At 57.0% G+C, this 16,267-nt stretch overlaps 1 protein-coding gene across 3 annotated transcripts in view; it reads left to right on the forward strand.

Moving 5' to 3' along the window:
• Positions 1–277: 277 nt before the first annotated feature.
• Positions 278–16,267, forward strand: part of AXIN2 (axin 2) — a 32,530-nt gene continuing 16,540 nt past the window's right edge. The window contains exons 1-3 of one of the 3 annotated variants that reach the window (XM_043585082.1): positions 278–416; positions 3,138–4,070; positions 12,184–12,324. In XM_043585082.1, the coding sequence (XP_043441017.1) occupies positions 3,256–4,070; positions 12,184–12,324 (956 nt within the window). In that variant the 5' untranslated portion in view covers positions 278–416; positions 3,138–3,255. Of the gene's footprint in view, positions 417–790; positions 1,078–1,637; positions 1,971–3,137; positions 4,071–12,183; positions 12,325–16,267 lie in introns of those variants that run through there. The other 2 variants (XM_043585083.1, XM_043585084.1) reach the window with 2 other exon arrangements.

Below are 16,267 nucleotides of genomic sequence, written 5' to 3' on the forward strand. Positions count from 1 at the left end.
GCTGGAGCAAAGAGGCCGGAGAACTTGAAAGACGGAGTTGGAACTCCGGCTGAGAGTGCCCCCGGGGCGGCGGGGGCCTCGCAGGGGGTGGAGGAGGACCCTGGAAGAGTTAACGCGGGAGACGGGCGTGCGGCGGGGGCGGGCCGGGCCGGGCCGTGCCGGCGCGGGGCGCTGTCCCTTTAAGGCGGGCGGCGCGGGCCGGCCGAGCGCGGCTGTGATTGGCGCGGCGGGATCACTGGCTCCCCAAGCCCGGCCCGGGGGAGTCGGCTGGAGCCGGCTGCGCTTTGATAAGGTCCTGGCAACTCAGTAACAACCCGAGAGCCGGGAAATAAAAATAACCCTTCACAGCAATGGACTTCGCGGCCGCCCGGCGTCCGAGGCGCCCGTCTCCCCCGCGGAAAGCCCTGCTGTAAAAGGTGGGGGTGGAGGCGCGGCCCCAGCGGAGCCGCTTCAAAGAAAGCCCCCCTTGGACGGGGGGCGAGGTCGCGCCGAGCCGCGTCGCGGGCGCCGGGGACGGGAGGGGGTCCGACCGGGCCGAGCCCGTGCTCGGTGGGGTGGTGCGAGCCGGACGGCCCTGGGGAGGGGCGGCCGGGGCACGGGGGGGACGGCCCGGGGCGCGGCCGGCGCGTACCTCCCTTTCAGGACCGTGCGCTCGGCTCGCGCCTTTGAAGTGCACAGTTAAATCCACAGCGCAGTTTTTGTTGGAAGCGCCCGGAGGACATTTGGTGCGCGGAGTGACTGCTGGAAACAGGACCTGTGTTGAAAGCCGGGCCGGGCGGGGGCCGGAGGGGCCGGGGGCGGCCGCGGCGGGGGCGGAGGCCCACTCGGGTCTTTTGCATAAAAGGGGCGGCGGAGCGCGCCGCTTCACCCTCCCTCCCGGTGGATCTTGCTCTAATCCCGGGATTGTTGTTTCCCCGCACCCCCCTCCCCTGCCGCGCGACTCCCGATGTTCCCCGACGCCGGGACCGGCCCGGGGGGGCCCGGGGCCGCCGCTGCGAGCCGATCCGGGGGCCGGGGCCGGGGCCCTGCCCGGGGCGCCAGCGAGGTCTCGCCGCGGAGCGCGCGCGCGGATCAATGGTGAGTGCCGAGGCCGCGGCGGCCGGGCGGCCCGCGCGCTTTGATGTGCCGGCGGCCCTTTGAAGTTGGCAGGCCGGCTATTTCGGGGCGCTCTCCGGGCTGGCGCGGAGGGGAGCGGCGGGCCCGGCGCCCAGCGCTCCGGGGGGCTTGGCCGGGCCGCCCCGCGCGCCCTGCGCCCGGGCCCCCTCCCCAGCGGGTGGCGGGGGGCCCGGCCGAGAGACTTCTGCAAGTGGCGGCTGCGGTAGGGGCGGAGAGGGGGCAGATCCCCCCCGGGGGTCGCGTCGCAGGCGTTGTTATGGATGTGAGTCGGGGTGTGAGTGTGCGCGGGAGTGCCTTTGGAAGGTGGGATGAAAGGGTGGCGGCGCCCCCCGCTTGCCCTCCCCCCGCCCCCTCCCAACCCCCCCCCCCCCCGCCTCTCCCTCCGCCCCCTCCTCCCCTCCCGCCTCTCTCCCCCCTCCCCTCCTCCCCTCCTCCCTTCCCGGCCGCTGGTCCGCGCTTAGGGGCCCTGAGCGCTGGCCCGGGCTCAGTCTGCGCGCAGGAGCGGCCCGAGCCCGGGGCGCCCGCGTCCCCCGCGTCCCTCCTCCCCGCCCGGGCCCCGCGCCCCCGGCCGCCCCGGCCCCATTTGCGGAGAGGCAGAGACTCCGCGCGTCGCCATTTCTGGACTAGGCTGCTGCTTTCCGTGCCTTTTCTGCGGGCGTCTCTGCGAGCGGCGGCGCCGGGGACCGACCCGGGCTCGGGGTGCCGCGAGCGCCTCCCGGGGCTCCTGCCCCGCGCTCCGCGGCCCGCTCGCCGGGGCTCTGGAAGCGTTCGGTTGGATTTGGGCCGGGGGGGGGGCGGGCCGGTGGGGCTCCGCGGAGATGAGAGCCCGGCCTCGGGCCGCCTTCGTCTTCCAGGTAACGGGGCCGCCCCACCTTCCCTCCGCCCCGGCAGCGCGGCGCTACCGGCGGCCCCGCCACTCCGCCGGCGGAGCTGCCCAGCCCGGCGGCCTGGGGCCCTTGGTTCGGGGTCGCGCCCCATCCCCCCCGGCCCGCCCCTGCCCTCCTTAGTTTGATCCTTCCAGTGCTAGGGAAAGCGGCTTGTTTATTGGTTAGATAAGACTTTTTTCTTTTGGAAAAAAGGCTCGAGGTCAGTAGAGTTTGGGATTCTTGGCAGAGGCAATGGTAGCGTGAGACGGTTTCTGATCCGGTTTTGTAGGGTTTGTGGCTCCGGGAGGGGAGCTGGGGGCGGAAGTGGGGGGCGTAGGGGGCGGCGGGTCTTGAGGCTTCTCTGCTCTCTCGCAAAGTTTGGAGATCAAAGTCGTGCCTGAATGAGTTGATTTCTGGTTCTGGCGAACGGGGAACACAGAGGTGTAGACTGAGCCGGATTCTTGGCGGGAGGCGGGGGCGCAGCGAACATTTACATCTGGGTGGAGGGGGGCGTTTTCCAGCTGGGAGCCCATTCCGCCCCTTGCTGGGCGGGCTTCTTTCTCGGTCGAGGATCTTCTGAATTTTTAAGGAGTGGGAAGGGGGGAGCGCAGAGGGAAGGGGTGGGTGGGGGGAATGGGAACCAGATGCCGGGGAAGGGCACGTTTGGAGCTCGAGTTATCTGTGCCGAGAGCCGAGTGGGGAAATTTACCGAAATTGGTTTCACCTGCACACAGCCCGGCGGCTCGGGGTGCGCGTCTTTGGAGTTGATGCTGACGGGGGTGGGGGGTGGGGGTGGGTAGCGGAGCCCAGGCAGCACTGCGTGCGCGCAGGCCGAGTGGGTTTTTGGAAGGCTCGGTCTTACACCTTCCAACCCCCCCCCCCCCGCCCCCACCCCCAGCTCCCACCCTCCGAGCTCACGGCTCACCTTCCCCGCCCTCCCCCTCCCAAAACGTGCTGGGAGCTCAGATTTCGCCTTTGAAAAAACAGCGTCGGATACTTTAGATGAGCACCTCGCAGATAGCTGGGTTGCTTGATTTGAATTTGAGGAGTTGAAAAGCCTGTTTACTTTCTTGCTTTGATGTTGGGTAGATCTGGTTTTGATTAGATCAATACCCCTTTCTCTCTCCCTACCTCCCCCCTTCCTTTTCTTTCCAGAAAGGAGGCTCAGATGAGCCCCTGCTGACTTGAGAGAGAAAGAGAGACCACGCTGATCGCTGACAGGAGCTGGGGGAAGAGAACAATTCCCGAACTCCGTGCGCAGAGCTCCCTCGCCATGAGCAGTGCTGTGCTGGTGACTCGCCTCCCAGACCCCAGCAGCAGCTTCCACGAGGATGCCCCCCGGCCCCCCGTCCCGGGGGAAGAAGGGGAGACCCCACCGTGCCAGCCCGGGGTGGGAAAGGGCCAGGTCACCAAACCCATGCCTGTCTCCTCCAACGCCAGGCGGAACGAGGGTGGGCTGGGAGAGCCTGAGGGGCGGGCATCCCCGGACTCCCCTCTGACCAGGTGGACCAAGTCTTTGCACTATTTGTTGGGCGATCAAGACGGTGCTTATCTCTTCCGCACTTTCCTGGAGAGGGACAAATGCGTGGATACCTTGGACTTCTGGTTTGCCTGCAATGGGTTCAGGCAGATGAACCTGAAGGATACCAAAACTTTACGAGTAGCCAAAGCGATCTACAAAAGGTACATCGAGAACAACAGCATCGTCTCCAAGCAGCTGAAGCCTGCCACCAAGACCTACATTAGAGATGGCATCAGGAAGCAGCAGATTGACTCCATCATGTTCGACCAGGCCCAGACTGAGATCCAGTCGGTGATGGAGGAGAATGCCTACCAGATGTTTTTGACTTCTGATATATACCTCGAATATGTGAGGAGTGGGGGAGAAAACCCAGCTTACATGAGTAACGGGGGCCTGGGGAGTCTAAAGGTCGTGTGTGGCTACCTCCCCACCTTGAATGAGGAAGAGGAGTGGGCTTGTGCCGACTTCAAGTGCAAACTGTCACCCACCGTGGTGGGCTTGTCCAGCAAAACCCTGAGGGCTACAGCCAACGCGAGGTCCGCGGAGACCGTTGAAAATGGATACAGGTAAGACCTGGGCCGGGGAGGGGGCCGGGGCTGGAGGAGGGTACGGACTTTGCAGATGTTTGGAGTTAAGTGGGGTGGATGGTTGGATGGATGTGCCGCTGAGGCCGACAAAGGTCTGTTGAGAGCCAGGACCGCTGGCCACGCACCCTTTGATCTTGGCTTTTCGTTGTTTAAAGTGGGGAAGAGTGTGCTCCCACAGCTGCATACCTGCAGTCTTCCAGGGCTAACTTCAAACAGGGGCAAGCAGTGTTCATTAATGCGGGTTACTTATTATCCTGGGCCAGTCTTAGAAGGGAGAGAGAGAAAGAGGGAGAGAGGGAGAGGACAGCAGCTTTTGATGCCTCTGAGTCACCAAATACACTAAACACCACTTTTGGAAGGGGTCACTCACCACTAATCAGTAGAGAGTGGAATTAATGTGGCTGGGGAGGCAGCTGGGTCGTGGAGGCCCCGGGAAATAGCATGTGCACCCATCGGACATGGGGGTAAGTGGGGTCTTTGGGACTTTTCTGTTAAGAGCCAGCAGTTGGCTTAACAACTCTGGCTGTGGTTCTCTTTGGAGAATTAGGTATGTACCCGCCAGGAAACCTATCCTAACTAGGCAAGGTCCTGTGACTTCCCTGAATAAAAGGACCCTTAGCTTTGGAGCCCGCTGGCATAGGAATCTAGGTTTTAAATGCTTGCAGCCCAAGGGTCAGACCTCAGCTGATCGTTGTGTTGCTTGGTGCTGGCGGAGAAGAGTCTTGGGCGGAGAGGACGGGGCCCTGGAGTACTGTCCCTTTTAGAGGCTTCAAAGATCAACAGCCCTTTACAGAAGGAGAATGGCCAAGTCTTAAGATTCTTGACCTTTGCCAGCAACTTCAGACCTCCCGTTAGAATGAGTCTTTCTGTGTCTGTCCCTCTCTCCCCTTCCAGCTCTCCAGAACGAGCCTTTTTCTTTGAGGTCGTTGCCCTTGGCGTGCCGTGGAAGGGGCGGTGGGCACTCGGTAGCTACCTGAATGGTTCATCTTGCTCTCCGTTGTGTATTTCTTCGTGTGTTTGGAACCGGGGATGCGATCTGGTGGCTGCCTCCGTGGAGATGGCCCTCTCCCTGTAGAGAGGGGCCTTCAGTGTCAAAAGCGATAGTACGAGGGGGCAGGATAGTGATGTCGGAGCCTAGAAGCAGTGACTTAGGGGGTGGCCAAGAGCTTTTTGACTTTCCATTGGGAGCGAAGAGCTTGTTCTCCAGCCACCAGAGGGCGCTCCTACAGCCTTGAGAGCGAGTTTACTCACACTCAGACATCTGGTCTACACCTAAGCAGCTCTGGATTGGCTTCTGAAACGAAGCATGGGATCACGTGAAAGGAGTTGTTTCAGCGTCTTTAAGCTTATGGTTTCAGGTTGTTTGAAGGGAAGATACTAGGTCTGGCGCCTGTGGCTGGGCAGTCACCGGGCACCTGTTACTGCCCCGTTCCGTTAGGCGGACATTCTGGTAAATCTCTGCTGGCCTCCTTGCCCTCCAGTTTGGCAGCTGAAGCTGAGACTACTTAAGCCCTGTGGTAAGGCTGCTTCTCCAGGGGCTTTCCAACAGTGGAGCTTCTGTGTCTGCCCGAGTCAGGACCCAGAGTGCCCCCTTTGTAAACTGCACCTGGTTTGGTGGCTTGGGACTTCTCACCCTAAGAAAATGCTCCCAAGCAGGACCCTTCGTGACCCCTCCCCTTTGTGGGTGGGCAGTAGAGACCCAGCCTCGCTGTGCCCCTCCCCTTTCCAGAGCCCTCCAGTGGGATATCACCAGGATTAAAACTTTCTGGAGATTACTCTTGTGAAGCTTTTTAGATCCCCAGGGGCAGCGGCCAAAGATCCTTTGTGTTGCCAGGGCTTGCCTTCTTGGTTGTGACCCCCTGGCATCGTTGATCTCTAGATGACACCTTTTCATCCGCCCCTGGAGTTTCCAGGCTCTATTTGTGTGTGCTTTCTCCCAGCGTTGGGTTGAAATGAAGTATTTTACCTGGACTACATGAAGCCCATATGTCTTAACCGGGCATCGTCACAGAGAACTGAAGAGCCATCCGATTTCATTTTCACATACGAGATATTCAGGCATGCCTATGACGTATTGGGCGGTGTCCCAAATTCTTCCAAGGCCTGGGTCCCAGCCCTGTCCACTGCCTGCTTACCTGGGCTGAAGTCTTATGAACCCCATGTGTCCTTCTGGGCGGTGACCGGCACCATCCGTCCTGTTCGTGTCCTAGGCTGCTCTTATGGGATCAAAACAGTAGACCCGGGAGCCCTTTGTAAAGGGAAACGTTCTGAATAGTTGTAAAGCATTAGAACTAGTATAATTTAATCCCGATGATGAGTACATGTGTGAGAAGGGCAACCAGGTCAGGATGTCCCTTTCAGAGAGTGAGTCCCGGCCTCCAGCCCGCAGTCACTGTCGAGTTTTAGAGTGGCCCCCCTTCCCGGGCCTCAACTTCCTCTACCTGTTGAGCTGAAGTCTGTCTTTGCAGCCCGTTACTGGGATGGGGGGTCCTTTCCCGCTCTTCCGGGTCGGCCCCTCCTTGCAGTGCACTCACTCATCGAGCGAGGTACGGGGCCTCGGGGATGGGCTTCGTAAGTTAGTAACGTGAATGAAACAGAGACCGGGAGTCCTGCCGAGGGTCCCCATCAGCTGTGGAGGAGCAGCCCCCGGCAGCTGGGTGCCTTCCAAGCCCCGCGTTCTCCTTGGGCGCTCAGAGGAGCCTCAATTTGTAACGACTTGTTTGTGTCCTTACTGATCTGGTGTCAGGTTTAATGTAAATAGTTGGAACGGAAGAGCAGGAATTATCCTCGGAGGGAAGGACTCTGGTTTGTGGGTGCTTGAGTGGGATGCCTGGGCTTTTGATGGTCTCTATAAATAACTTAGAGCAAGAGTGACCCGTTGGTAGAGCACGTGTAAAACCCCAGCACACAGACATATCCACAGAACGCTGAGGGGTGTGTGTGTGTGTGTGTGTGTGTGTGTGTGTGTGTGGAGGGGCTGTGGGATTAGGAGCTCAGCCCAGCATTTATTTTGGGAAGGAGACAGTGCTGGGCTCACAGAGTGCTCCCTGTGCCCTTCCCAGTCTGCCCTGGCCCTGGTGCCATCCTCTGGTGCCTGGCGGCTCTCCTCCGGCCTCCCTTGAGATAAGTCGGGCCCAGCAGATGGCCCTCTGCTGGCTCCAAGTGCTTCCTGTTCTCTGAAAGAACTCACCGATTAGGCCTGCGAAAGCCACCGGCATCCAGCTTGGCTGCAATTATCAAAGAAACTGATGCCGTAGGAAAGATACGCTGGAGGCAGGAGCCCCCAGTTAGAGGACGGAGCCTCTGATGGAGGCAGTGTGCCGAGACTCATTGGTGAAAGTTTGCCTTTCTAATGGCTCTGGCGCTCAGTGCCACGTGAGTGCCACACCCCTCCCTGAACGCCCCCTTGATCTTGCCTTAGAAAATGCTTCTTGAAGAGAGGGTTGCCTTTTGGGCAGTGACTTTGTAAGTACACTGTCCTAGGGCACAGCTTTTAAAAGCAAATACTTGTTAAGTTGCATTGTTTTGGTGGTGGGGGGGGGGATCCGGAGGGAGATCCCAAAGGTCAGGTCTGTTGTGCACTGGTGTGCTGGGGGGGGGGGGGGGCGGTGCAGCGGGTCCACAGCACCTTCATGGAGATAAGAATAAGCTGGGGAGGGGTGCCTGGTTGGCTCAGTCGGTTGAGCGTCCGACTTCCGCTCAGGTCACGATCTCACAGTCTGTGAGTTCGACCGACCCCCGCATCGGGCTCTGTGCTGATGGCTCAGAGCCTGGAGCCTGCTTCCCATTCTGTATCTCCCTCTCTTTCTGCCCCTTCCCTGCTCATGCTCTGTCTCTCTCTGTCTCAAAAATAAATTAAAAAAAAAAAAACATTAAGAAAAAAAAAAAGAATAAGCTGGGGAGAAAAGGCCAGCAGTTTCCCTCCCCTTAAGGTCCCAGGACTTCTGCTCCCTGACAGCACATGGGGGTCCGTGGACGCACGCCCGGTGCGAAGTCTGCCACATAGGCCCCCACTCTCTGTAGGAATTTAAAATCCTTGCAGCAACTGTGGGAGCGCCGGAGAAATAAAGCATCTGGGTACAATTACTGTAGCGTGGTTGAGTTTCTTTCCTGTTTTTTAAGATACGAGAAAAGAGCTCTAATCCGTGTTCTTAAAATTATGTGGCAATTGTGACAAAGTTCTGGGTTCTTAAAAATGGAGTTTCCGTCTCTCTCTCCTCCACAACCCGGCCCCTTCCTCTGCTTTGCCCTCCTTCCTCTGTCACGATCGTAGGGAAACCCAAATACTTTATTGCCGCCAAGTGAGCTGAGAGTGGTGTATTCTGTTCTTAAGTACGGGTCACACGGGAGCCCTCTGTTTTGGAAGTGACGGAGGACGAGTTTCTTTGGGGATCCATGTGTTTTGTGATCCACTCTGGTGAGCGCGAGGCCGTGCGCACGCACGGATTGGAGTCTGCTGTCTTCTTAGTCGGGGAGGGAGGGATTTCTAGTGAGTTCTTTTTCCCCCGTGCAGAGGTTGAATTCAGGACCTTGTCAGTGCGTTGATACCACAGAGATGGCAGCACTGGAGGGGGGGTAGAGAGGGTCCGGATGCTCTTTAGGGCTATCTGGGCTCTCCTGATCTTGTACTGATGTCTCTTAGACTAAAAGAACTTTCCAGCCACCCACAGGACGGTCCCAGGTCTTTTAAGGAGGTTCAGCAAAGTCTAGAGCGCCTGCCACGCTCCACCGCCCCCCCCCCCCGCCACTGAGGGGCCGCACGCAGAGAAGGCCCATCCGGTCCTTGCCCTCATGGAGTTTACAGTCTGGTTGCACGGGACGGGCATCCAGCGTGCAAACGCACCGGCGCCGCGTGGTTAGAAGTCACCATCAAATCGTTGTTGCACCGTACGCTGGCCAATTTGGACGTAAATTAAAAAAAATAAAATTGGAAAAAGGAAAAGTCACCACAAACCCTGCAGGAGAGTTGCGGCAGCTCTGTTTTCGTTGGCGGTTGGGTTTTTGGAGTAGGACTACCGTCTCCCCAAATCGCAGCGCTCTGGAGTCTTCAGAGAACGCAAGAACTTGGTGCCGCCGGCCAAGTCTGACCCGTGTGCTTCTTAGGTAGAGACCCCACGTCAGTGGAGGCGGTGACGTGACTGCGGTCACCTGCCGGCCGGGGGGGCTGAGCCAGCAGCGGTTCTCGCCTCTCCACTCCTGTTCCCTGTCCAGGGCTGGGAGCGCTTACCTGCCCTGGGCTTCTGAAGCCAGGAAGGGACCCCGGAGAGTTTCCTCTGGTTCGTTCATCCTGCTTCGAGGCAGTAGCCCTGTCCAGGCCCCCCGGAGAGCTGGGTACTTGGGACGGTTTTCAAGACTCGGGTGGTTCCCTAACATCCATGGGTCCGCTCGGACCAGCGGGCAGCACTTTCTTCGTTCTGACTTAAGAGCCCAGTCTCCTCTTGCTCTGCCGTTAGTGGCGATGCCAACACAGCCATCCTCTGCCTCCGATCGGCTTGCCTTATCAATTAGGAGACATTGTTACTGAATCCTCCTCATCCCGTCTCTTCCCCAGGAAAAGTCATCTGCCTCTCCCCTGCTCCCACCGCTTCTCTCTCTCCAGCCCTGGTGTCTGGAAATCCCATGTTGACGCAGGACCAGCTCTGAGGCCGGGAGGACCTTCCCTTCTTATTTAGTTAGCCTGGCATATCCTGGGGGGATATCCTGAGACTCCTTGCCCTCTACAGATACAAGGACAGGGCCAGCATCCCAGTGCCCGTTCAGTGGGCCATCCCTTGGTCCGAGGTATTCAGCAGATTCAAGGGAGACATTCCTCATGTGTGCTTTCTGGTTCATTCTGCACCCACCTGCCATTTCTAAGATGGTCCCTGCTGATGTTGAGCACCTGTGGGAGTCTGGATGTGGGCTCCTGTGTGGCCAGGTCTCCAGCCAGGTGGCCTCTGACCAGGCTTTTGGCCCCCACCTGGGGCTCCGCGCCTCCTGCCACGGTCGTGAGGCTGCATGACGCCGGGGCCGCGGACGTTCCTTGAGCACCTACTGTGTGCTGGGCACACAGCCGCGCCAAAAACAAGGGCCCGCTGGACTAACCGTGCCGTCTGTGGAGATGCTTGGTTTTTAGTCACATTTCTAAACTGAGGGGCTTGGCCTAGGTCCTCTCTGCTAGAGGTTCGTTCTGGCTCTAACGTGTTAGGACTCTGGATGTCACTTTTCTTTTTTCTTTTTTTCTTTTTTAAATGTTTATTACTGAGAGACAGAGAGAGACCAAGCATGAGCAGGGGAGGGGCAGAGAGAGAGCGAGACACAGAATCAGAAGCCGGCTCCAGGCTCCGAGCTGTCGGCACAGAGCCCGACGCGGGGCTCGAACTCACCCACTGCGAGATCACGACCTGAGCCGGAGTCGGACGCTTAACTGACTGAGCCCCCCAGGCGCCCCTGGATGTAACTTTTCTTGTTCGTGGTATCACTCGAGCTGGAGTGCAGGCCTTAACGACAGGGCCCTGACCCTTCCACGTCTTTCCCATCCCAGCTGCCCCCGTTGACTCCCTCACACCAAACTGTGGCCACAACTCCCTGCCCACACCCGACCCTCCTTCGGTCCATCGGTCCAACCTGGGGGCCCGGCCTGGGTCACTCATGCTGCTAGAACTTTTTAAACTGTTGAGGCCGGTCTTTGTATTGGGAGGCAGGAAGGGTTTGGGTGAGAGCCAAACAGATCTGTGTCATGCAGGCGAGTCCCAGCTCTGACCTGGGGACAGGCTGCTGTCCTGCAGGGCCGCCACCCGTGTGCCCAGAACGCCTCCTCCCCCCAGGTGGCTGCAAGCATGGGCTGGGGCTGAAAGGATGTGTGTGAAGGTGTGCCCCTCTTTGTGGGCCAGTGATGACACAGTCTGCCTCCCCAGTGGCAGCGCCCCCTGTTGCGACCAGGCCCTGTTGTGCCAGGGGACCAGAGACCCGGGCTGGGTCAGTCCAGAGCTCAGCACAGTGCTGCACACGTACTGGTGAATAGGACTGCCGCGATCACGCGTGGAGACTGCTTTGACCTTTCACGTGCCACCCCCAAGGCCATCTTTAGAGACCTGTGCAATGGCCTGCTGGAATAGGTTCTCTCTTCTGGGCCTTCCGCTTCTCCCCCAGCTGAGTTCTTTGCTGTTGGCTTAGACTGGGTGGGCCCAGTCGAGTGTGCTGGGCTCTTTGTCATTGAGGCCTCTTGCAACTTCAGGCTTGACAGGCCCCCCTTCCTGCAGCTCACGGACCACAGTGGCCCCTTCCTCACCCCCCCCCTCCCCACTATGTCCCTTGCTGGTGACACAAGAGGAATGCAGCCCAGCAGGGGACAGGGACACTGGTTGCTCTGGGAGGAGATCAAGAGAGCAGAATGGGGAGGCTGAGGCCACCGAAACAAAGGGCAGGAGACACTGGAGGAGGGGCCCGGACCTTCCTTTGAACCAGCAGCGCTGCTCATTTTAATCCTGCGGGGCTTGGTCTTAGCCTTAGCCTAGCTGCCCAGGTGGGGGAGGGCGCGGCAGAGGCCCAGCTCCGGGTGGGGTGGCAGCCTTGAGTGTCTCTGTCCCATCTGACCAGTGTACTGGACCCAGGTTGAAATGAGAAGGTTACGCCAGGCCTTTGGTTGCTCGAAACCTGGAACTACGCCAACAGACCCCAGACAGGGAGTTGGGATGCGAAAGACCTCTCGGGGGCTCTGGAACTGTGTTCCTCCAGTGTAGGCTTGGGTATGGTGGTGGGGAGGGAGAAGACCCTTCACCCGTATGGACTAATTCTCCTCTTTCACTCAGTAGCCTCCCCTTTTCCTTCCTCTATCTGAGTGTGTATTTAGCGCTCGGTAGGGTCCCCTGGGCTGCTTATGGCTCCCTGTCACCCCTGACAGACTTACCCTTGACAGCACAGGATCCCGGCCTGCTTTCTCCCCAGGGCGAGCCAGTGGCCCCTGCCGTCTGCCCAGATGAGCACCTGGCCCTGGGCAGCAGGTTGGCCTGAGCACATGGCGGGATCATGCACGCATGGGTCCCCGGATTGCCTGGTTACCTGGGTGTCTGGTGCGAAGCCGTGACACACTGCGGTTGTACTTTCCCCGCAGGTCCTTCAAGAGGAGCGACCCTGTTAATCCATACCACGTAGGTTCTGGCTATGTCTTCGCGCCGGCTACCAGCGCCAATGATAGCGAGATATCCAGCGATGCACTGACTGATGATTCCATGTCCATGACGGACAGTAGTGTGTAAGTATCCTGCTATCCCCATCATGTACGCGGTTGGCAGTGACTCGCCAGGCCAGCTGGGCAGAGTCCTCAGCCAGCCATCCTCAGCTGGCTTTACAAACCCCGTGTGTGTGTGTGTGTGTGTGTGTGTGTGTGTGTGTGTGTGTACCTTTGCTTGGCGGGAGGGGAGTGTGCCAGTGCTGGTTTGGGGGGGTGATGTGGTAGCCTGGGTGGAGTCAAGCTTAGAGCCTTGAAAGGAAAGTTGACTGGTAGAAAACGAAAGTAAGGTAGAAGGTTAAGATGCTTCTCCAGAGGTTTATTGAGTTGAGAGACCCATCTTCTGGTTGCCATTCCGCCTTTCTTCCCTGGGTAGAAGTGCTTGGCTGGTCTCGAAACCCAGGTAATCCAATCTGCGGAACCAGCAGGCGGGAGATGGGGTGGCATGAGAAAGCTTTGTGTGCAGGTGTGCATTGTTCCTGAAGGAAAAGGCATTGAAGGTAGGGGTCAGACGCCCATAGCTCTCTGAAGGCCCACTGGGTGTCATGTTGCCTCACAGGTGTGTTCAAATGGACACGATTCAGTTCACTGAGTGTTGGTGGGGTGCCTGCTACGCGTCAGGTTCTTCCCCTAAGTAGGGCTTCTCTCCGGAGTCTGATCTTGGATCTTTTGCAGATGGCTGCACTTGGCATACTAAGAGTTTGTTCCTTTAAAAAAAAAAAAAAAAAAATTTGAAGAATAGTTGACACAATGCTTCATTAGTTTTAGGTGTGCAACGTAGTGATTCGACAATTCTATACATTACTCAGTGTTGACCGCGATAAGCGTAGTCGCCACTTGTCCCCATACAATGTTGCTACGGTGTTCTTAACTATATTCCCTTCGCCGTACTTTTCATCTCTGACTTTCCTATTTCGAAACTGGAAGTTTGTACCTCTTCGTCCTCTTCACCTATTTCGCCCAGCCCCCCACCCACCTAGCGTTTGTTCCTTTGCTTTCTAAACCACAATCCAAGTCCTCAGGGTGGAAGGTCTGATGATATCAGCAGGCCGTCAGGTGGGGGTCGCAATATGCATTGTAAGTCATTTGAAGTCAGGCAGTGGTGATCTCCGGGTAGAGAGCAGCCATTCTGAGTCTCACCGTGTGTGTGTGTGTGTGTGTGTGTGTGTGTGTGTGTGTGTGTGTTGAGCTGGGTGTCCCCATCTCTTGCCCTCCTTTGAGGTTCTGATTGAGCAGAGGCAAGAGAGGTGGAGCCTGGGATTGGGCATAACTCCCCCAAGAGCTCACCCAACTTCCAGTTGAGAACTACCACTCCAGAAATGGTCTTCAAAGGCTTTCCCACAAGTATTTTGCAGTAGGAAGTTCTTTTGCTAAGGGACCAGTTTTGAAAGGCAAACCCACTGAGCCATGTATCATGGCATGTGTAGAGTTTTCTCCTTTTAGCTTCCTAAAACTGGACCATCTATTCTTCCAGTTTGTTTGAAATCACCTGGTTTCCGTTGGCCAGTGTCCTGTTTGTTGGCCTGTGGCATGGAACCAGTTGGAAGAGCAGTTGATGAGGTTGGTGGATTTGGGATTCTGCCATTGATGTTCCCCAGCGGCTTTCACTGTGTTGTCTCAGATTCCCCTGTTAGTTAAGGGAGAGAGATCCACCAGGGGAAAGGTTCCGTTTTAATAAAAGAAGAGTATTTTGGCAATAGTAAAAATAGAATAAGGGTACACCTCTTCCATCCAACATAGAGAAATGAGCGGTTCCACTGAAGTTAGTTTTTCATATTGACTGAACTCTTTTAGTCTCTGCACCTGAGAACAAGTACCGTTTGATCGCCATAGTTCTTAAAAGAATACGTTTTTGGTTTATGTTGGATAGTATTAGGCATAACCCACTTCTTTTTTTAATTATTATTTTTTTTAATGTTTGTTTATTTTTGAGAGAGAGAGAGAGAGAGCATGAGCAAGGGAGGAGCAGAGACAGAGGGAGACAGAAGCAGGCTCCAGGCTGCTGTCAGCACAGAGCTCGACGTGGGGCTCGAACTCATAAAACATGAGCTCGTGACCTGAGCCGAAGTCGGTTGCTTCAGGGACTGAGCCACCCAGGCGCCCCAGGCATAATTTATTTCTTGATCCTGATAATTAATACAAAGATCTGTTTTCATGCTCTACTGTAGTATCTCCTGGAGTACAAGGTTAGGTAAAGCTGTCTGCCCCTGTACACACATATTGGCTTTTTGAAAAAACAGTTGATTCTTTTTTCTCTCGGTCATGCTGCCCGCTGTCATTTTGCTGCTTCTGTGTGTGTGCTCACCTCTAGCAACATGACCCCTTTAGCTTTTATTTGTGGATTGCATGGGGGCCTTACTTTCTGAGTAAAAATGAGAGTAAGTTGGATTTGAACGAGGGGGTTGAGTGAATCTCCTAAGTCAGATGCAGTTAAGACTGTAAAGGCCTCTCTGTTTAGTTTTCTTAGAGACTGTTTTTGGCTTGCTTCCTGGTCCTTGTCTGCATTTCAGTCCCCACCATGGATGGAGGTGTTACTCTGGGTACATGATAAGCACATGTTTGAGCCTCACAAGACCCATGCAGGAAGGCAGGCAGTCACTCGTGACTTTCACAGATGGGACAGTAAGGCCCAGTGCTGGCCCCGCAAGACAGAATTCAAATCCAGACCAGACATAGGTCCTTGCTCTTTGCCTATTACTCCCCTCCCCACAAGCATGTAAATTGCCAACATGAGATGTTAGTAGGACCAGTTGATAATGAGACCTTTGAGCCACTTTGCGTTTCTTTTATTTATGAGGGAATCACACTGCTTTCTTTTGTAATGGGTTGGAGGAGGGGTAGGAGGGAGCACATTTGCAACTTCTCCCCTGCACACTGCCCCCCACCTCCTTAATGCTTTCTCAGAAGAACTCTCTCAATTTTATTTAGAGACGACTTGAAAGTTCTCTCCCTTCCCTCTTCAGCTAAGACACTTGTGGACTTGGAACACCCACTAGCCCCCGTCTGGGATTAGAGAAGTTACCTTGGCCAGCCGGCTGTTCTAGGTAGCCAGGGGCTGGGTGTGGGCCAGGAAAGTCCACTTGGATATAGAGACAGCAAAGGGCAAGCCCTTGATGAGCAGCTTTCTTTTTGGGGCACTGGGTCCCAAGAGGCAGGACCTCAGTGTTGTCCACCCCTCCTGCAGTGTAGCTGTCTGGGATTGGTGGTGAGGACCCAGGACCCCAAGGCCAAGGGAAAGTGCCTGGAAGGCTCGGAGACCTGGGGTCTCCATGTTGGGTCTGAGCTTCTTTTTTTTTTTTTTTTTTTTTTTTTTTTTAAGTTTATTGATTTATTTTGAGAGAGAGAATGAGTGAGCAGGGGAAGGGCAGAGAGAGAGAGAGAGAGAGAGAGAGAGAGAGAGAGAGAGAGAGACTCCCAAGGAGGCTCCATGCTGCCAGTTCAGGGCCGGATGTGGGGCTCAAACCCACGAACCTTGAGATCATGACCTGAGCTGAAACCAAGAGTTGGACACTCAACTGACTGAGCCACCCAGGCGGCCCGGGTGTGATCTTCTTGACGGGAGTGTTAGGTGCTCTGTCTGAATCTTCTCCCAACCAAGTGGGCAGGCTATCCTATGCAGCCGTCACATCTGTACCCCCTTGGGCATGTTCATACCAACTGGGAGCGAATTGCTCAGCAGTGCGGGGTCCTTCTCTCTGGGGAGATGTTTGTCCAGGGCGGTTTGCCTCATGCTGCCTACAGTGGGGGACAGAGAGGTCTCCGGATCAAGAGCCCATCGGATGAGGGAGGAGGACGTTCCCGAGGGTCTCAGGCCGCCAGGCGCTGGGGGTCCCTGGGCCCTCCTGCTCTCCTCAGGCTTGGCGTGAGGGCCCGGGCTGTGCGAGCCGCTTTCTGGCCGGCTGGCCCTGGGTGTGTGTGATCTGCCCAGTGCTGGGCGGGTCACCCGGGATTCCCAGGGCTGGGATTA

This window comes from Prionailurus bengalensis, chromosome E1, assembly GCF_016509475.1.
Source record: "Prionailurus bengalensis isolate Pbe53 chromosome E1, Fcat_Pben_1.1_paternal_pri, whole genome shotgun sequence".
Lineage (NCBI taxonomy): Eukaryota > Metazoa > Chordata > Mammalia > Carnivora > Felidae > Prionailurus > Prionailurus bengalensis.